The sequence below is a fragment of the Spermophilus citellus genome (assembly GCF_964194105.1).
Source record: "Spermophilus citellus genome assembly, chromosome: 9".
NCBI lineage: Eukaryota > Metazoa > Chordata > Mammalia > Rodentia > Sciuridae > Spermophilus > Spermophilus citellus.
In genome coordinates this window covers 49,297,341-49,319,872 of record NC_138191.1, presented here as the reverse complement: position 1 = coordinate 49,319,872, position 22,532 = coordinate 49,297,341, and the positions used below count along the sequence as shown (strand labels likewise).

Genomic DNA, 22,532 nt, shown 5'->3' with positions numbered 1-22,532 from the left:
AATGTGTGATTATCCAGAGTTATTCCAATTAAGTTTAATCACGCTGTAGAGTATGGCCCATCACACTGATATAAATTACTTTCTTTTTGGCAGACACATACACATGTAACTCCATTGTTGTGAGAAACATTCTTGATGGTGGGCTCACAGTGATTTAATTGTCCTTATGTTCCTTAAATCTATGACATAAATCTTGGGTCACCAGCTGGAGACAAAAACTATTCTATTTGGCTTGACATCAGAGATTGATGATGCTTGACTAGACAAGTAGAAGCACATCTTCTTGGTAATGAGGAAGAACAAGGCTCCCAATGGATATAAGAAATTGAAATCAGAAGCTTGAAAAATTATAAATTCAAGACACGTAAATGACAGTAGTATAATCAAATATTACATGATTAAAAAAGAAAAAAAAAAGCCTAAAACAAAGGAAGCCAAAGATGATTGTAATTATCTGCACCAAATGGCAGGCATGACTTTGGAGAATATAGTGACATATTTAATAATGATACACTAGTTAAGGCTTTGATAACCTACATCATCTTCTAAAGAAGAAAATCAAAGATACAAATTTTAGAGTTGACATGTTATAATGTTGTGATACTTATAATGGGTATCTTCTTACAAAGTGGATTTCCCTCATTAATCTCAAAATATAATGAAATTTTAAACTATAAATTTTAGATAGAGCTTAGATAAACCACAGTCTTTTATCTGGCAGGTAAGTTTTAAATGTAATAGAATAATTATTACTGATTAATAAGTAACTCAAAACGTCTGCTTAAACTTACCCAAATGGATCACCAACCACAAGGAATGCAACATCACTGATATCAGCATCCTTTAAAATATTATCTGCTTCTTGTTCCACTTCTTCTCTATCAGCAAGAATCAATTTTCTTCCATAAAAGTCTTCCTATAGATTTAAGTCCAATTTAAAAATGAAGGAAAGCAGGTGACCATTTCCATACACACACACACACAACAACAACAACAACAACAACAATAAAAACAATTGTTGTGTTTGGGGCTGGTGTGAATCTTGGCAACTATCCAAACACAGATCATTTGATACAACTCATCAATGAGCTGGCACACTATACTATGTTGCAATTAAACTGTCTTTGAGGCTATCTTAATATCCCAGGAGGAAGAGACCTCTAACATCTGAGGCCTTTTGCATTTTAAATTTACCTCTATATTTGGCTGTAACAGACCAGGCAGAACATTATAGGATGAGTAGAGAATATGTATGCATGATTCCTACTTCAAAACCATGATAATACAGAATAAATATATTAATAATGAGTATACATGGTAGTTCTGGTTTTATTAAAATTTTTATGGGACAATCTGACACTCTGACTAAAATAAAAGGCAACATAAAAGAAATAACAGAAAATGATGATTTGACTATTTATAAAACCAGTAAACATTCCTACATAAATGCAAGAAATTCAGATTTAAAATTGTATTCCCTTGCTTCTGCTAGAAAGGCAGAGTTTCAGGAGAAACATACAGGAAGTTTCCATACAAATGCCTTTGGGGCTCTAGAGAAACAAACCCAGGAGAGAGTAAGTTAATAAGCTGATGATTATATCATAGTGGTTAAAAGTTTTTTGCAAGATCACAATCTTATAACTGATTTCCTATGGAGTAACATGCAATTCAATGAAGTTAAGGTGGATACACAGATAAATAATACTATTTCTTATATGTTGACAAATTTTAGTTATTAAAAGTTATTCGGAGTGCTGTAGTAGAAAAGTTTGGTACTTGATAATATCTGTCAAACAAATAAGTAAATGAACAAATGAAATTACCAAATTTCAATTTTGGTAATTATATTCTAATACTTGACTAAAACCTGTTCCTTAAATGTGGAAAACATATCTTCCTAGAGAAATGTTCTAGAAATTCACAATAACCATCTTCTTATGGATAAAAAATGCTTTCATTTCACTTTTACCAAGTACTTTTTTCTTAATCATTAATTTTTATATTCTTTACTTTGACTTTATGAGCCAGAAAGCTTAATGGTTGCAGAACACTTACATATTTAAGAGAATACACACACGATTACTATGAATTGAAGAAAACAATGGCCTTTACTGAACCCATTCTCCCCCTGCCCATTACTGGGGATTGAACCCAAGGGGGAGGCTTGCCACTGAGCTACACCAGCCCCTTTTATTTTTTATTTTGAGTCCGGGTCCTGATAAGTTGCAGAAGCTAGCCTTGAACTCGTGATCCTCCTGCCTCAGCCTTCTGGGTTGCTGGGATTATAGGAATATACCATATCTGGCTGAACTTCTAACATTTCTTAAAGACCAAGAAACCACATGATGCTAGTAATAATTCTATTTCATACTTTATAAATGATCTAACAACAATAAAAAAGCCACTCTCACAACAATGATTTTGTATTATGCATTACTCCTTATATCACTTATTCTAACCTAATAAACAGTTCATGGTCTAATGAGACAACAATGTTTACATATACAAATTGCTGATCCTCTCAAAAAAATAATATTTAAAAAAGATAACAAATGTAGTAAGAGGCTGATGTTAAATTATTTTCAAATTTACCCACATATTTAATCATTCATACACTCACTACAGAAATATTTCTTATGCACATCCTCCATACCAAATTCTAGGCTTGATGTTGGGAGACGGTGGTGAATGAGACATACATTGCTATTGCTCTTAAGACGCATGCTGTCCAATGGAGAATTAACTAGCACATAGACACTACTAAAAGCATCCATTCTAATCAGGGGTAAGAGAAGGAAAATAAGAAAAACAGGCAGTACTATTTAACAAATAATTTTAAATTTGGATTATATATCATCCAATGACTGATTAGCCAGTTTTTGTAGTCTCAGCCCTAATCATTCATGAAAATGAACATAAAAGTTAAAATTCACTCTTGCTATAAGTTGGCAGTTTTTGAACAGAACAGGGTAAGTTTAAATTGTTTTCAGGTATTTCGAGAAGGTACACAAAAATTAGTAGTGACTGCCTCCAAGAAGGGGAAGTGGAATAGAAATCTCTTTATGTTTTATTATATCTTTTTTAGTACATTTTGAATTGTAAACCATTTAATGGACCAGCTATTCAAAAAATAATAATAATAGAGGCTAAAAGTACTATTCAGAAACAAATGGGAGGATAAAGTGTTTTTAAAATACTGTTTAAAAACAAAGAAATGGGTTTACAAAGAGACAGAGAAAATGGAAATGCAAGAATACAATTAAGAGAAAGTCATGTCTTAAAAGCCAGCTTCTAGCAGTAGTGGTCAACTACATCAAAAGAAGTAACAGAAGTAAGAATTCAAAACTATTCTCTAGAGTTCTCAACTATGAAAGAATTGTTGAAAATACTTCTAAGAAAAGGGAGTAAGCCTTCAGGAGTGTGAGACACAAGTGGAACTAGGGACCATGAAGGTATACTTGATAAAAGAAAAAGAGAATAATAACTGTAGGGAAAACAGGTTTCAAAAGAGACTTTCAAAGTGATCAAAGCTTGAATATGATTTCAGAATGAGAAACAGAGGTAAAACATGAGAAATACATGGTAATAGGTTGACATAAAGAATAATGATTAGATTTTAAAGGAAATGGTTTTTAAACCATATCTAGATGGAGTTAGGTCTTGGAACAAGAGCATCATCCCACAAGTCATTTTCTAAGAGTGGAAGGAAGATAGAGTCAAATTTGTGGTAAGGGCAGATAAGAAGTTAAAAAAGCTCATAGCTAATGGCCTCAAATTTTAAGTGTGAAGTCCTTTTCTCCTCTTTCTTGTCTTCCTGATCTCAATCACAGCCGCTAGACAAGAAAACAAGGCAACAAGAAAGAGGTGGTATCCGGGTTATTTAAGTTACAAAGAAAGGGAACAGATACACTGGGAAAAAAATGAAAGCCATTTCAATGAAGTCCAATGACAAATATAGCAAATGTTTGTGCTTTCCACCTCTAAGCTCACAATGATTTTCCTTCAGGGTGGAATGCTCTTTATCAAATCTCATTCTATGTTAACATTGTCCCTACTAAAACATTTACATTGGGATTACTCTGTGATCAGGCACTGTTCTAAAAGCCTTATGCATATGAATTCATTTAATCTTGACTTCAATGTGAGATCAGCACTATTTTAATCTCAGTTTTATAAGTAAGAAACAGAGCAAAGAAATGTAAGTGATTGCTCAAAGGTAGAACCTTGGTTGTAGAACCTCACATATGCCACAAATGGGGGATAGACAGAGAATAATGATCTCTACTTTACAACGTAGGTGGGGGTCCAAGTTAGCTTCCTCTGGCTGTGAGCAATTTTCTCCATTTATCCACAATGATGAACAGATATTATCATTTTGCACTTGGATTATAATGTAAAAACAAACAAACAAACAAAAATTTTAAAAGATTGGTGTATATATACTACTTTAAAACACAGCTCAAATTCCATATAATCCATCTAGTATTTCCTGATAACCACACCCTGAAGTAATCTTTCTCACATGTATTCTCATAATTAATAACTAATAAATATTTTACATTTGGGACCACTTTTACTTTTAGTAGGTCAAAGGAAAGAATAATGATTTAGATAAGCTCATCTCAGTTCTTTCCAAACATATGATTTTATAGCTTCTTCCTCCCACTGTTATTATGAATTGTTATTTAAATTATTTCTTAGACTTACTATATCTAGATCAATTATCTTTTGACCAGAGAACATATAAATAATACTACCTTTTTGGCAATTTGAAAATTGCCAAAATGACTTGTGGGATGAGGCTCTTGTTCCAAGACCTAACTCCATCTAGATATGGTTTAAAAACCATTTCCTTTAAAATCTAATCATTATTAAGAGCACATAAATTCAGATTTCTTTAGCAATGATGTGGTGGTTCCTTTTTTTAAAAGAAAACAATGATGTGGTGGATCCTTTTTTAAAATATTATGTTAGAGTATGATAAAAGAAAACATTTCATTGTAGAAAACAGATAAAATTTTCTATATTTTTTCTCACTGTGTAATAGTTATCTGTAGTTGAGACCAGATTGTATGTATAGGTATGTTAAGTACATACAAATCTCTAAAAAATCAATTTATTTTAAAGAGAAAAGATAGAAATGAAGGGAAGAAGAAAAAGAAAAAAAGTAGTTGACATAAAAGTGGCTCTGAGATTTTACTGGGTAATATAAAGGTATGAATTTATTTATAACTTACTTTAGTCTAGAAATGAGTCACTTATGGTAGATAAAGTTGTGTATAGGCAAGGTGTTCAGGGAAGAATGTGAACTGAGGACCTGGAGAAGAATATGGAACACATACCAGAAGAAATTTTGTGATATGGTGGGATTAAAGACAAGCCACTTTGCTTGAATCCTACCCTCTCTTTTAGATATTTTCTAAAGTTATACCTAGTGTAGTTTTTATCTGTCTGTAAGACTGCAGAGACACAGTACAGTATAAAGATCTAGAGTGGCAAAGCTCAACTCAGGACTGCTTTGGTTAATAACCTGTCTCTACCATTCACACATTGGGCAAGTTTCTTAGCCTCTCTGCGCCTGTAAAATGTTAACAGTAACTAGCGAATAATAATCCTATTCTAAATGTAAAGCATTTAAAACAGTGCAAAGCAGTTGTTCTATAAACGTTAGTACTTTTTACTGTGGGAGAACTAATATTCTTGCATCTCAACAGTGCATATATAATTTACTAATAGATAAGGCTAGGGCCAGATCTTGACTCTACAATAACTATGTTTTTTTGGGGAAAAAAATACTTTAAAAAATTAGAGTAACCAAAATTGACATTTAGCTAGTACTTAAAACTTACAAAGTACTTTCACATACATTTCAATAAAACCCTACATAACCTTCCAATTGATTAACTCCATTTGACAAATGAAGAAAATAGTGTTCAGAAATTTAGAAATATGTCCAGTGACAATTACCATTTCTAAATACTTCTGTACCAGGCACTGTACTAAGAACCTATAAGGAAGATGTTTTTGACCCATTTTACATATTAAAAAACTAAAGCTAGGGAGGGGAGGGGAGGGGGGATAGTAGAGGATAGGAAAGGCAGCAGAATACAACAGACACTAGAATGGCAATGTGTAAATCAATGGAAGTGTAAATGATGTGATTCAGCAATCTGTATACGGGGTAAAACGGGAGTTCATAACCCACTTGAATCAAACTGTGAAATATGATATATCAAGAACTATGTAATGTTTTGAACAACCAACAATAAAAAAAAAAAAAAAAACAAAACTAAAGTTAAAGGACTTGTTCACTGACACATAATAGAGCAAAGAAAAACTAGATCCAAACTTTCTTCCACGCCATACTGATTGATACCTTCTTTATAAAACTGCTGATTTGTTATTTTTCTGTTAGATGGTTTTAAGTTCATTCTAATTTGTCTTGATCACTGATTACAGTGACATATTTCCATCATCCTGAGGTTAGATATTTTGATTCCATCTAAAGAGTGAAAAAATGGGGCCAACAAATCAAAGCTGGTCATTAGAAAATTTTTTAAATGCATGCTTATTTCAAGGAGCATGCCTTAATTCCTTCAAGATTTTAAAGTAACTCTGAGAACTTCAGAATTCTCTAGGGTATGACTCTAAGAGAAAGAGACTTGAAATTCTTCTAGTCACTTTTCTGTTTGGACAACATGACAAAGACAATTCTAAAAATCTACTCCATAACACATCCATCAGTCTTTTGAGCTTAACTCATACCCTACTTGGAGTTTGACAATGAGCCCTTAAAGAGAACTAGGTAAATGTATAATTACACTAACAAATTCTCTGGTTATTTAGTCCCAGGATCACTTAATATATACGTGTAAGCTTTACTGGGAAATGTCTACTTGAAGGTAAGATCTCTTTGGATGTTACAGACAGGAGATCAACATTCCCTGTGGAAACACTTCAAAGAGATAGGCTTTCAGCTTGGTTTCTGAATATATAACCAACTCATTAAGGTGTCAGCACCTCATTAACACTCAACTCAGAAAGGATTTCTTGGCTATCTCATGAAATAAGGGATTTTGATAACTATTCCCCCAGGAGTGTAAAATAATGTTCCTTTATTTGCTGGAGAAAACCACAATATGAGACTTTTCTTTATAGTAGCGAAACCACTGTTCGATTTTTCAAGTCACTTGGTTGGTGTATGATTTTCTTTCTTTCTTGTACTTCTCAGCTCCTTAATGAATAGGAGATACATTTTAAACAAGCAGCAGACATTCTATTCAGCCTAGTTTATCAAAGTCAGACGTCAGGTAGTTTTCTTTTCCTGAGACGGGAGCCTAAATCACCTACCAGGGATTCCTTCCCTACAGTCAGGACTGAGGTGTAGGCTTCCAGATACACTCGACTGCAGCGTCTTACAACTTCCAGGCCCTTCACTGTGATGTCCTTGGCATCTCCCAGGCCCAAGCCGATCAGGTAAAGCATTTCGAACTGGGTGACTGCGGGACAAACAAGAAAAGCAATGTCAGCTATCCTGAGGAAACCTGAAGTCTAGTGATGGCAACAGAACAACAGAGTAGCTCCCGAAGAGCGACAAGGCACGAATGAGGTTTGAGACTCTCGAGTCACAAATAAGGACTGGAGCCGTGTTTTAAACAATCTCACCAGTTGGGTCCAATTACCCGATGGCAGAATGCTAGCTGGGGGTCCCCTGTGCTCCACCAAGTCTTAATTGCAGCTGGCCTTTCCGGTGAAGCAGCTCCGACCCGGTAGAGCCGCGAGGAGCCAGGTCCCACGCTGCCGGCCTCACCTACGGCGCCGCAAAACGCAGGCGCCTTTTGCTGCACTTTACGACTAGTCGGGAGGCGTGGGAGAGCCAGCTGGCGGTTGCCGGGCACCCGACCCGGACTCCAAGGCTGGAGATTCGCGGGCTGTCGCAGTTGGAAGGCTAAAGGTCACTGGGCGGGGGCAGTCAGTCGAACGCCCCCAGCCTACTTCTGGGGAAAAAAAAACCCCGCGTACACACGCTGCTCCGAATCAGTGACTTAAACATCCCCTTTCTGGTCCGGGGTAAGTGCGGTGGATCTTTGCACACGAGGAGCTCGACCCGAGTTGGGCTGCGGGTCCCCGCCCTGCGCCTCTGCTACGCCTTCCTCACGCGGGCTGGCGGACGAGAGGGACTCCCCTCAATTGCCCCGGGTTTACCCCAGCGCTCTATTTTAATCCCCGCCCTCTGGGTCGGTAGTTGTAGCCGCTGCCTGCAGGCGCGGTGTCAGAGTGGCAAACCCGGCGGTGAGTGTAGTCTTGATTTTCCCAGAGGGGCAGTGACTCCTTGGGTCTGTCCCCAAGAACTGAGGCTGGAATCCCCCAAGGATCTGGCTTAGTCATCGAAGTGTCGGGAATCCCGGACTCTTCTGTACCTAGAGAAATGACCTTTAAGAGTTCTTAGGGATTTCAGAGCTCATCTCAAGTGCTTGCACAAGGGGAATTCTTATAAAGAGGTTGATTAGATATAGTTCCGGTATCGGTTTGCTGTGAATAAAAATGTTGTCCCTAAATTCACTAGCTATCTTAAGTTAAAGACAACAGTTTTCATTGCTTATTTTGGTAGACAATATTTATTGGTTGTTAGGAATTTTCCTTGTGTTTCTTCGAAAGGGCCTTGTGCCTTTTTGTATTGAGTTCAACCCACCCTTTATACTTCTCATGCTATATACACTCTTCCTAATTCTGTCTGCTTTCATTACATTAATTTATTTCTCACACCATATTACATTACTACCAAAAAAAAAAAAAAAATGGCTGGGGTACTTGGTGTTGAACCCAAGGGGGCCTTTACCTCTGAGCGACATCTCCAGTTCCTTTACTTTTTATTTTGAGATTTTGAGAGAGGGTCTCGCTCCTGAAGCTGGCCTTGAATTTGTAATCCTTCTGCCTTAGCCTCCTGAGTTGCCAGTATTTCACTGGTCTTACTGGCACACGCTACCACGCTCAGGTGGGTAATGCAATTTGTATTTGGGGTAAAAATGGGAGTTCAAAACCCAATTGAGTCAAATGTATGAAAGATGATATATCATGAGCTCTGTAATGTTTTGAACAATCAATAAAAAAAAGCACTATGCAGAAAAGAAAACAAAATAAAAACTGAAAATGTACTTCAAAAGATGCCATGAAGCTACACACTGAGAAAACATTTGCAGAGCATAGATCTGATAACGGACTTGTGTAAAGAACTCTCATAATATTAAAAATACAGCTTAACTTAAAAACGTGGGAAAAGATTGAAAACCAAGAAAAAAGATTGAAGCCAAGAAAGATATGTGAATATAAGAAAATCATTGTAAAAGAAGGTAAACATCAGACTTAAGGAAAATAAAAATTTACATCACAATGAGATACCACTACACACCTATAAGAATGATACAACAACAACAAAAAACAAACCCCCAAAATTGACAATCTACTTATGTAATTCTAGGTTATTCCTAATATTTTGCCAACTCAAATTTCAAACTCCCATTCAGGCCTCTTCCCTTTGACAAGTATATAACTTTTTGCAGGAAATTTTCACCTAGATAACCCAGAGGTGTATCAAATTCAACACATCCAAAGTGCAATTCATTATCTTCTCTTCTATTTGAGATTTTCTGTTGGTATTAAATATGTTGGTGGGAGGGGAGGGGCAGGATTGTCTTTCATACAGTCACCCAACCTAGATACTTGGAAGGCACCAAATCTGTTACTTTTGTCTGTCTCAATAGAAACCATATCTACTTTCTCTGTCTTGGTTCAGGTCTTCACTCTGTCACTCCTCTAGCTGGGCATCATGTCTCCTTTGCGTTCAGCCTTCTCTCAGAGGCCAGGGAGTTCTGTAAAGATACAATCTGAAAATGTCATTCCCTTTCTAAAAATCCTTGTGAAGCCAAGAGAATGTTCAGGTGCCTTAACATCCCCACTGGATCATCAATGGTGATGTTACTGCCTCTCTATCTAGCTTCATCTCTCTATAGAGAGAGAAGTTTGTTCTCCAGCAGTACTGAACTGCCTATAGCTCAGTGCTCACAACCTATTACTTTTGCTTCTATGCTACTTCCTGGGTGTGGAATACTGTCTCCTATTCTTTCCTGAGTAGGTAACCACTACTCATTCTTTTAAGACTAAGTACAGAAAGTCTTCTCAGAGATCTACAACCCACTAAGCCGAGTTATGTCCCCTCTTTATACTTCATACAGAAACAGTTAATTTAAGTCTTTTTGTAACTGTTCATCTGTATTTCTTCTTTCCTAAACCAGCACTTTCATGAAGTCAGTCTACGTTCATATTCTCTTACCTGGCATGTAGAAAGTTTTCAATAAATGTTTGCTTATAAGTTGATCATTGTGTATCCACTAGTAGCTGAGCAATTTATTTGAGTTATAATTTGTTTTATATCTTAGGAAAATAGGGGTTAATAGGTTCTAAGTAACTACCAAAATGTCATCACTAGAATATCACATATAAACATGCCTTGCCCCTGCCACTTTGGAAGCCATTTGTGGTGAAAAGCTTTTGATACTACATAAACTCTTGTGCCCATCATTGAATAGATTATTTCCAGTGTGCTGGTCATTTCTTTGTGTGTTTGTTCTTCACATTTTGTCTGAATATTCTTAAGTAGTTTTACTATGAAAGGACATTACCAAAAAGAATAATCCAAAGAAAGGAATGCTTTATTGCCTCTTAGGAAATAAATCTATACTGTAAATGGAGTTATTCTGTTTAGGCAAGGATTTGAGACATTCTTTATTTAGAGACAAAGGAAATTTGTATTTTTATGCCTCAAAATTCGCCAGAAGAAATTCCTTTGGCTATAGAGTTCTCAACAAACCTACCTTTCTACCTGCCTTCATTTTTCAATAGGAGTGTAAATTTTGTGTATCTTTCTGGAGGTGAATAGATAAAATAAAGGGTTTTTGGCAATCTTGTTCCTCCTCAGCTCAACAAATATAAGCAGCAAAGTTTTGCCTCTTATTTTGTGCAGAACTGTGCTGTAGATTTGGATGTTTCTCCTTTGCCATTTAAAACAGGTTTCAAATATGATTAACACTTTCTCCAACAATATTAGGAAAACTTTCAAACATAAGAAAGTTGAAACAGCTTTACAGTAAACATGACATAGCTACCTCCTAAGTTCTATAGTTGTTAACAGTTTACTGTATTTATCACACATCAACCAACATTATTTTTGATGAATTTCTAAGGGTGTTGCAAACAATGTGTATATTATTGTATTTTACTTGAAGGATAAACTTCTTTCTAGGTAACAGATTTACAAAACATATCTAGGCATGTAGCTGATTAAATTTTATCATTTTTTTCACCAGTTTAGGTGTGGCTTTAAAATTTTTAATTTAAAACAATTTCCAATTAGTTTTAAAAACACATTGTAACATTACTTTAATGATAATGAAAGCAGTCAGAATACAGATATTCTGATAGCAAATTTAAAGTTTCATGGATAGCAGAAGAGATATGGAGAGGATGGTTGTAGAGAGTGGCAAATTTAGGACCAAAAAAATGGATGAATTAAAAACCATTTTGAATTTAAAGAATACTAAAGATGAATGAGGTCTGAAGAGTTTCTGCTTCATATTCCTACTTTCAGGTAAGACAATACTAAATCATTCCTGAGAGTGAACATTTGTGCATTTTCTGAAAGGTTTTATTTTGTTTTGTTGGTGGTGCTAAGGTTTGAAAGATATTTAAAGTGTTTTTATAACCTTTTCCAGTAACTCATTTTCAGTACCCTTACTATAATAATTTCTTCCTTATGTCTGAGACCTTCAGGCGATAGTCAGTTATACAAGAGACACACAGAATCATAAGATGGTAATATTGATGACTTTTCCATTCCATTGTCATAAGCACATCATAAACTACTTTCAGTTTAAAGTAATAACATAGTTGAAATGCTGCATTATCTTTTGAACGAATTATAATTACCTTATCTAAAAGAAGTCATCCTTCAATTTTTCTATTTGAGCTTGTTGTTTGTCTAATGAAAAGAAGCCATCAGGGGGACTGACTAAACTCCATCTGACCTTATTGTGAATAGAGAATATTATTTTACTCTGAAGCTGGCCTTTTAACCTACATGTTCCCAGAGGTTGCCTTTGTTAGAGGGAATCTTGATTAATATTCGTAAAGTCTAGAGACCTTGAATTGATTGATAGTCATTATTTTCTAACAATTCACAAATAAGTGATAGTTAAAGGTAGTGTCACATTAGGAGAAGAAACTGTATTTACCAAGGTTGAAAAAGTTTTGAAGTTACCTTTATTATACATTAATTTATCTAGGAAAAAAAGTCACTTTGTTTACTCAGTGATCTTATTTACTTATCACATTTTACAATTATGTGATGTGAAGTGCACAAATAATAAAAAAAATCTAGAGATAATTTCTATGGGAAATTTTATTATTTTTATTAACTCTAGCTTATTAAATTGAGAGTAACCAGGTGAAATAAAGTCACGAAAAGCCCTGTTTTTGTAGCTCCCCAAGATGTTCCTTTACGTGCCTATATGTGTAAACCTTTTTTTTCTTTAAGCCATTTTATCCTTAACAGTTCCTTCCAAGTCTATTACTGAATAAGTAGGGTCAGGGATACGTAGTTTTACTTTCTCTTTGCTTAAAAAGCTATATGGTGTCCTTCTAAGTTTTATTTAGGGAAACATTTTAGATAGCCAATATCTGGTGGGAAAAGGACAGTGGGTGGTTTCCCTTTCACTCAAAATAGACTCTGTAAGAACACCCAACTTCTCTAACTCCACCTCCTACTCTTCTCCCTGCTCTCAACCACTGCAGCCTTCTGTGGCTTTCTGTGTCTAGTTTCTGAAATCTTTGCCTAAGGTTCATCTCCTCAAGGAGTCCTATCCTATATAAAATTACAACCAGCATTTTTAATCACTTTTTGTTCATTCCCCCCATCATTAGGGACTGTTCACCACCTAAGTATACACTTTACTTATTTATATATTAATTTTATTGTCCATATTCTATTAGAATATAAACTCCACAAAGACAGGAAAATTTTTTTCTTCTCCATTTTATTTACTAATATGAGCAAACACCTAGAACAGTGTCTGGCCCATATGCTCAATAAATAAATGTTGAATGAATCAGTGTATGTGGTTATTAATTATAAATAAGTTTCTTGGCAGGAGGAACTTGGCAGAAGGAGGATTGCATAATTGTTGAGAACTCAGATTTTGTTGCCATTCAGACATTGGTATGGTCTAGGCCCTTCCACTCTGGTGCATTCCCTTTCTCAACCTCAGTTGCTGCTTTTGTGAAGTAGAGATAGTAGTATCATCCTTCATAGAATTATGATGAGTATAAATTTAAAAAATTATAGATAAAGGGCTTAACGCAGTACCAAACAATGAGTTGAGGCTTAATAAACATTAGTAGATATGGATAAAGAGTTTGAAATTAAGTTTATAGTAATCTACAGTGTCCCATCCAATTATGAGTCAGCCTTATCCATCTTCTTCAGATTCAACATAAATTCTATGAAATCATTTACTTTGTTCAGGAATTGTAGACCAATGTTCTACTTATAACATTTTCTTGATTCACAAAGGAAAACTATCTTAAGTAAAAATCATTATGTTCCAAGGAACTCTTTCTGAGAAAAACTGCCTTTGTTCTATCATTCTGTCATTATGTTCAGCACAACAGACTTGGTTGGCACTAAAGAAATATTGCCTGGCAGTTTGTTACAATTTAAAGTAGAAAATGGGTTAAAAAAAAAATCTACCAGTGAGCAAAAAAAAAAGTTCATTTGGGACCTAAAGATTAAATTAAAAAAATCTTTTAAATTTACAAGAAAAATGAAAAAGATTATCACAGTAAATTTATATTATACAGTACTGAACAAGAACAAATCACTGCTACACAAACAACATGGATGAATCTCATCAAAAAATGAATCACTTCAGCAAAAGAAAACCTTGAAAATGGGATACAGGGCTGGGGTTGTAGCTCAGTGGTAGAGCACTTGCCTTGCATGTGGAAGGTACTGGGTTCAATCCTCAGCACCACATAAAAATAAAATAAAGGTATTGTGTCCATCCACAACTAAAAACATTTTTTTAAAAAAAGAAAATGAGATACAGCTTATACATAATAAACTCCACAAACCCTTAAGTACAATTTGATGAATTTTTACTTATGTAAATTTTACACGTGTAAATTATGTACCTGTCACCCAAATCAAAGTATGGAACATTTCCAGCACCCCAAAACTCCCTTTTGCCCCTTCCAATAAATGCCCCACCCCTCCCCACAGTTGACCATTGTTTGACTTCTGACAACATAAATTAGTTTTGCCTGTTCTTAAACATTGTATCATAGGATAATGTTGTCTTTTACGTCTGGCTTCTTTGTATCTCTGAGATTCATCCATGTTGTTTTGTATAGCAGTGGTTCATTTTTTTTTTTCATTTCATTAAGGATTCCACTATACGAATATACTACATTTAATTGTTTCAGTTTTGGGTTAACATGAATAAACCTGCTGTGAACATTGTTGTATCTGTTTTTTGTTGTATATAAGCCCCAGTTTCTGTTGGGTTCTATATCTAGTAAGTGGGATTACTGACTTTTAGATTATATGTGTTTTTACTCTAATAGATCTTGCCAAATAGTTTTCCAAGTGTTTGTACAGTTTCCTTTCCCAACAGCAGTGGATGTGAATTCTAGTTGTTCATATTCTTATCAACCCTTGGTATTGCAAGTCCTTCTTTTGTTGTTTTATTGGGTATGTAGGGGTATCTATGAGGTGGTAATTTGCAGCTCTCTGATGACTGGAAATATTGACTGCCTCATATGTAATCATTTCATTCTTGAGTTATTCATTAATTTATTCTTTAATACTAATAAAATACTTTGTACTGAATGAAAATGTTTTTAGTCAGTAATAATTGATTCCACTTCTAAATAAATTAATTTATATTTGAAAGAAAAGTATGTATTTTCCACACCCCACCATTTAAGTTCAGAGTTTATACTTAGGATGAGTAGATATATTTGCAAATAAAGCAGTCTCTTTAAAAGAGCCTTACTGTGTCCCCAATGAACATGTGTGCTAAATGAATATAGTTGTGTCCAGAGAGAATACTTCTAGTCAGGATGCCTCATATTCACATACTTGTCTTGCTGCCAGTAATAGGTGAATTGGACTATTTTTGCTATCAGGAAATGAAAACTGTTAGCTAAATGTGTTTTTCTTTCTGTCTTTTTTTTTTTTTTTGACATGTTGTTTCTAAGTCACATTTTAGGATTTAGTCTTACTTCTGTAGAAGAAGTAGATTCAAATAGAAAGAACACTAAATCAGGAATCAGCCAAGGTGGTGTTTTTGTAATTATTTACTTTGTTCTGTGATTCTAAATCCCACTATGTCATCTCTTACTCCTGTTTTCATTTTCCTATCTTTCCTGTCAATAGATTTTGATATGAAGTAGTGAGCAATAAGAAATTTCTTGGGCTTCAAAATTAGTATAAATAAAATATAAGTACTTTTAAACAAATCATGCACATTGTTATTGTTATTTTATATTAGTAAACTGAAAGGTCCTTGAGTTATTCTTAAGATTTAGTAATATGGTCTCTTATGATACATAGAGTGATTTTATTTTCATCATAAATCTTGAAATTTTTCAACCTCTGTATATCAAGTTATAGAATTTCATAAAAATCTTAATTTTTTAAAATGGATTTTGGTTTGCATTTTTAACTCCAAGACACACGTAAGATATGATTTACAGTAATCTTATATCCTTACTTTATTTTACTTTATTTGAATTTTTGTTTGTTTTGTAGTAGTATTTCCTTTTGTTAGAATAAAATAGCATAACAGTTTTTAACATCTTATATCAGAGCTCATTCAATTCTAAAAATAAAAGCTTATTGGAATTCAGACTCATATGAAATGTATTTTAATCATATCTTTGCTTGTGGCTATTGCTTCTTTTCTGGTATTCATTAAATAATACCTGATAAAATTTCATCAGTAGTGTTTTTGATATATGTGTGCCTGGAGTAAACATGCATTCCAATTGCAGAAGCAGCAAAAAGCAGTGGTTAAGAGCCCAGGCTTTCAACTCAGACTACATGAATTCTTACAAGCAATGTGACCTTAGGAAAGTTCTTGAACACTTAATTGTGTCACCTGTAAAATGCAGGAAAATAAGGGTATTTATCTCATAGGACTGTCATTATCTCATAATACTTTGAGCAGTTTTGTGCTTCAGAAGTATATGAATCCATTTTTCATTGCTATGACAAAATAGGTGAGGCTTGGTGATGTATAAAGAAAAGAAGTTTACTTAGTTAACAATTCTGGAGGTCCAAGAGCACAGTGCCAGCATCTGCTGTGCTCTGGTGAGGAGCCACTTCACTAGGTTGTAACATGGCAGACAGCATCATGGTGAGAGAGGAAGAGATCACACAGCCTGACAGGACACCAGGGAGGGATTCTGGGGTCAGGCTTACTCTTTTCTAACAACTCATGAGAACTGCCTTAATTCTTTACAAGGGCAGTATCCCCAATAACCTAACTCCTTTCTTCCTCTTAAAAGTTCCACCATCCCCTCATGACCACACTGAGGAACAAGCTTTGAACACACAAACCCTTGGGGGACACATATATTCAAACTGAAAGCAGTAAGTATTCAGTAAGTGTTAGCTATCTTTATAAATTACTACTTGTAATATATTAAGTAGTATACTACTTTTACAAGCTTTAGGAGGAATAAATGTGATAATATAAGTGTATATTAAAAGACCTGCAATATAGTACAAAGTCAACATTAGCTAGTATTATTACCAAACATTCTCTTTGGCCAGTTAGTGAGTGTTAAATAATTTGTATGTGTTCTTGGGTGAAATTGCATTTCAGGACCACCTCTCCAAATGCACACCTTAAAGAAGTGAATTTGCAATTGGAATATTTGGTGCTCAAAAACTCTGTATTTTCAAGCTAAAACTCAAATATTTAAAAATTATAATGTAACTAAAATGTTATAAGTAACAATGTGACGACATCTTTTAGTTCCTAATTATTTTGTTCTATGACCATTAAACCCTATTAGTAGACTGGGGGTGTTTGGGGCATTAACAGTGTAGGTCTCTAGGGCCACTGGTGCTTTATCACTGAGCCACATTGCTAACACTTTTTTTTTTTCTTTTGGGTCTCATTAAGTTGCTGAGGATCTCACTAAACTAGTGAATCTAGTCTGAAACTTGCAATCCTCCTGCCTTAGCCTTTCCAGTCACTGGGATAACAAGTGTATTCCACCACACCAGGCCATTCCTTCTGTTAAGCAGAGAAGCCATGAGAAAGTGTTTATGTAAAAATTACTCAGGATGACATTGATTCTGATATTTGTAGCACTCAGACATTATTCATTTTCCTATATTCCCTGTGCTTCTATCTGGCCCTGCCAGTGTTCTCGGTAATAGAGTTCCTTGCCTTGAACATAGTCATCACGGCCTGTATCTCTGCCCTGTTATTTCAAGAAACTGAACTTTACAGCTGATTTGCCTTCAGAGAGGCAACACCTTCAGAGAGGTAACACCTACCCCTGTATCTCTGTAACCCTTACCTCTGAGTGAGTTCTCTTCTGCATAGCTAGACCTCCTTGAATAGACACTCATTTTTCTGAAACTGTCAAGGTCACTGAGCCCTTCTGAGCAGGTTATTGAAGTAACTTCAGTAGGTGCCATTTACATAGACTGGGTACAGCCCATTCAACTGAGGCAGCCTGGTGACCAGTTGCCTATTTCTTGAACTATAATTGATCACCTGCTATGCCCCTGTTTGATGGTCTTCTTTGGGCAGCCTATTGTGAGATTCTTGCCCCAGTAATTTACAGTCTTTAGTTTCTTTAATCATGTGATCTCATCTGCTTTGTTTTCTTGCTTCCTGACTGTCTCAACTTCCATTTTCGCCCTTTACTTAATATTGTTGCCTATACTTCTAATACTCCTTCTCCACTTTATCTCATGGGAATCCTATCCTTTAATTTTAGTTCAGAAGCCCTTCATTCATGGTGTTTTCCCACTTCGCCTAAGCAATGATTTTTTTTCCTTCTTTTATCTTTTGATTTCCTTTAACATTTTATTGATTTATTTTAAAATGTTAGTGTTCTTACATGTTATTTTTCTAGTTAGACTAGATTTTAAGGGCACAGGCAATGTTTTATCTTTGTATTCTCTGTAACATCTATATAGTGCTCAACTGATATTATATATTAAATAAATATTTGTAAAATATTTTGCTGAAAGTACTACCTATAACAAGAACAGGCAAGTAAAGATATGCTAATGAACCAACAGGGCAGAGACTAGAAACAGGAAAGTGATTTGATATGCTATTGTAATGATTTATATACTCAATGGCAAAGTAAGTTGAGATATGTTGATTGAAGAAATCAATGGAGATGACTGTTTGTCAACTTACTGTTGCTGTGGTTATAAAAAGGAAAAGCGTATTTTGGCTCACAATTTTAGCAATTTTAGTTCATGATCACTTGACCACATTGCTTTGGAAAATACATCAGAGTAGAAACATGTAGCAGAGGATGTTGCTCCATCTCATGGTGGCAAGGAAGCAAAGGAGGGAGATGTGGGTCCCTAAATACCCTTCCAGGGTACACCCGCAAGGACCTAACTTACTTCCACTAGGGCCCATTTCCTCCCACCTCCCAATGGTGCCACAGGCTGGCAACAAACCATTTAGCATATGAGCCTTTGGTAGACATTTAAAATCCATATCAGAATGATGATCATGAACATAAATAAACAAGAAGGAAAAGGCAGGGCTTGGTCAAAACCTGATGGTGATCTCAACTGCAACATGCTTCTTAACTTTTAGAAGTTTATGTCAATCCAAAATAACAGTACTCTGCCTTCAGTTCAATAATATTTAAAATCATAAAGAAATATTTCTTTAAAAGGTCTCTGTTAGCCCTTTTAGGGGTATTTTAACCTTTGAAGAGTACAGATATACATTTCTTGGTCAAATTTGCAAGAAAATTGAAATGGACTATGGGGTCATTCTTCCCTTGCAACCAATTAGACACAGAAATAAATAGGCAATTGGAGTTGAGATTATTATTTCAGTAAAACATTTGAAATACTTTTATACACCCTTCCTGAAATGATTCTGAATGCTAGTTACTTATGTTTGATGAATCACATTTTTGACAGATTCTTTCACATGCATGTGTTTCAACACATGCAAAGATTCAACTTAATACTTTACACAACTTATTTGAAGCTCCATGATGCCTAATTGGCTTCAATTGTACCTTGTTCAATCCAACAGATGTTTATTAAGTGTTATACTAAAGGCTATGTGCTATGTACTCAGGATAAAGAGAAGCATGAGTCACCATCTACCATACAGAGATTATATTCAAGTGAGGAAATATTTTCATCAGCTTTCTTGTTTCTATGACTAAAAGATGTGATCAGAATAACATAGAGAGGAAAAGTTTATTTCGGCTCACAGTTTTTAAGGTTTAGTCAGCTGACTCAGTAGCACCCGGCCTAAGGTAAGGCAGAAAGACATGGAAACAAGGAAGCAGAGAAAGAGTTCTGCTTACCAGGGAGAAAACATGAACCCTTAAGGCATACCTCTTGAGACCTACTTCTTCTAGTCACAGCTACCTGCCTACAGTTAAAACCCAGATAATACATACCAGTGGAGTAACCCACTAATTAGGTTGAAACTCTCATGATCTAATCATTTCATCTCTGAACATTATTGCATTGTCCCTCATATGAACTTCTGGGGGGCACCTCATATCTAAGCCATAATATTCCATCCCAGGCCCTAAAAACTCATGCCCATCTCCCAAAGCATTAATGCATTTAGTCCATTTTCAAGAATCCATACAGCCCTAACAATTCCATCATTGCCCAAAATTCCAACCCAGATTCAACGTTTCCTCTGAGACTGTAGGCAAACTCTTAGATGTTCCCCACTATAAAGATAAAAACTGAGTTGCATATATCCAATATATCAAGGCCCAGAGTAAAACTTTTTATTTAGAAAAATAGGGGAATAAAAAGAAGGGATGGGACCAAAGCAAGACAAAATCCAACTGGGCAAGCAAGTCCTATAGCTTTATGTCTAGCATTTGATGTTCCTTCAAAGGGCTTGTGTAGCTCTGCCTGATGGCCTTGCTGGTTGCAGCCCACATGACCTCTCTTGGCTTGTTTCTACTTGATTCCTGCAGCTTTCCTCAGCAGGCATCCCATTTTACTGGCATCCTTTCATTGTGGGGGTCTCCATTTGCAACTTTATTTCCTTCTCAAGACAATTCTACTCCTGTCTCAGAGGCAGCCTACAGGGATTCTGACCCTGCTACACTTTGCCTGGCCTCCCAGATCTTCTTTTGAAATCTCCTTGGAAGCCTCCATGACCCCCATAACTCCAGCATCCTGCATTCCTTCAGAACCAGCACCACACGGCTGACATCCAAGTCTGACACCATCTTGAGCAGGAGCCAAGCTTCCTAAGACCATGGCTACAGCAGCCTCCAAGTGCCTGGGTAGCTAAGCATAGTGACACCACTTGCTGGGCCTCCTTGTGCAAGTAGGGTACCCCCATGTTCTCTTCTACAAGGAACTTTTACATTCTTGAGCCTGAGATGGTATGTCTTGCCAATTCCTTATGCCTTCAAGCCATATTTTGTATTGTCTCATTGTAAAGTATTTAGCATCTCTTCAGTGGCCATATCTTTTTTGGCCCCAATATTAGTCACACTTTTCTGGACAAATTGAAAGTTTTTCAAATCTTTCTGCTCTGCTTTCTACTCCTGGTTATGTCAGTAAACTTGGCTAAAAGCTGCTACCAGTATCCATGCCACTGCCTTAATGCTGTGTTCCCTGGAAATTCCCTCCCCCAATTGATTAATCCATCACCTTTAAATTCACTGTCACAAAATTTAAAGTCTCAAGATATGGGGAAAATGCAGACAAATTCTTTGCCAAATGTAATATAAATGGTCTCTAGTTCGATTTCCAATAAAGTCTCCTCCCCTGATACTTCATGAGCCCAAATTTCACTGTTCACAGTCTGATCAGTATTCTGGTCTTTGGCACTCCTTTCAGAATTGCCCATTAAGTCTACTTACAACAGTCTAAAGCTTTTCCAACTTGCATCTCTTTTCAAAATTCTTCCCCCTGCAAATCAGTTACAGAGGCTTTTGGACCACATGGTCAGGTTAGTCATAGAAATGACTTCTTGATACCAATTTCTGTTTTCATTAGCTTTCTCATTGCTATGGCCAAAAGACTTAACAAGAACAATGTAGAGGAAGAACAGTTTATTTTGGTTCACAGTTTTAGAGAGGTCCAGAGATGAGGCAAAACATCATGGTAGAAGGAAGGATATGGCAGAGGAAAGCAGCTAAGGACATGCCAACAAGGGAGCAGGGAGAGCCTTGCTCACCAGGGACAAAATATAAACCCTAAATTCATACCCCTGTGATTGACCTCTTCCACTCATACCCTACCTGCCTACAGTTATCATCTAGTTATCCATATTCATGGGTCAATCCCCTGTTTAGGTTAAAGCTCTCATAACCTGATCATTGCACCTTCGAATATTTTTGCATTGTCTTACATATGTTTTGGAGAAATTCATATTTATACCATAACAGGAAGATATCATTAATAGCTATGCTAGGATAACACAGCTTATCCAGTAATAAATGCTAAGAGAGAGAGACAAGCAGTAAGGGAAGTGGTATGGGGAAGATTAATTAAACTGAATATTGCTTTAAGAGCGTCGTCTAATTTTAACTTCTTTATAATATCAAGGTAGAATGTAGGAGTTCTCTCTGGATGCTTGATGGTTTTGAATACTGATCACCAGGTAACATGTTTATTTATGTCATGGTTTGCTTGGATTGTATTGGTTGAATATTGTCAGGTGCACAAATTGTTGCAGATGGGACAGCATTGCAGATGGTCTTCATTCTAACAAACGTGTTAACTGGATATTTTAGGTTACTCAGAATACCTTGGCAATGAACTAGTTATGTTTACCTGTTTCTGTAATACCGTTTTGTCCACTTCTGTTAGATTTTAGAGAGAAGTAATATGTATTCCAAGTAATACATTTCTTCTTTCAGATACCAGTTTGGAGATTACTTAATGAACATACATCCAAACAGGTATGTGGGTACAACATAAGACATAAGAAGGCATCATAATAAATATCTGTCTCCCACACAGCATACTAGTTAATGAAATTCTTTTGAACCTCATCTATAAGATCCTTTTGTGAATCCTGTTTTCTGGACTTTTTCATTTTTTTCCTATTTATTAAAGGTACTAATTAAGCTGTAGTCTAATTGCTGTTCCTGAGGGCCCAGAAAAAATTTAGCCTTATCACATTATGTATAGATATATATGACTAGCTGTCAGTCCTCCTCAGTTTATCCCTTTATTGAAATCTATCACAAATTTTGAT

At 35.7% G+C, this 22,532-nt stretch overlaps 1 protein-coding gene and 1 long non-coding RNA gene across 4 annotated transcripts in view; one reads left to right on the top strand and one right to left on the bottom strand.

Moving 5' to 3' along the window:
* The window catches only part of DPH5 (diphthamide biosynthesis 5), a 37,240-nt gene extending 29,404 nt beyond the window's left edge, over positions 1 to 7,836 (bottom strand). The window contains exons 1-3 of one of the 2 annotated variants that reach the window (XM_081307458.1): positions 7,683 to 7,836; positions 7,351 to 7,499; positions 792 to 916 (exon numbers count right to left, since the gene is read on the bottom strand). In XM_081307458.1, coding sequence (XP_081163584.1) covers positions 792 to 916; positions 7,351 to 7,485 — 260 coding nt within the window. In that variant the 5' untranslated portion in view covers positions 7,486 to 7,499; positions 7,683 to 7,836. Of the gene's footprint in view, positions 1 to 791; positions 917 to 7,350; positions 7,500 to 7,665 lie in introns of both variants that reach the window. The other variant, XM_081307459.1, reaches the window with a different exon arrangement.
* A 98-nt stretch (positions 7,837 to 7,934) lies between these two features.
* The window catches only part of LOC308656412, a 37,607-nt gene continuing 23,009 nt past the window's right edge, over positions 7,935 to 22,532 (top strand). Inside the window, exons 1-4 of one of the 2 annotated variants that reach the window (XR_014023721.1) lie at positions 7,935 to 8,070; positions 16,624 to 16,708; positions 21,878 to 21,932; positions 22,192 to 22,233. This is a non-coding gene — a long non-coding RNA (uncharacterized lncRNA). The remainder of the gene's footprint in view (positions 8,071 to 16,623; positions 16,709 to 21,877; positions 21,933 to 22,191; positions 22,234 to 22,532) is intronic. The other variant, XR_014023722.1, reaches the window with a different exon arrangement.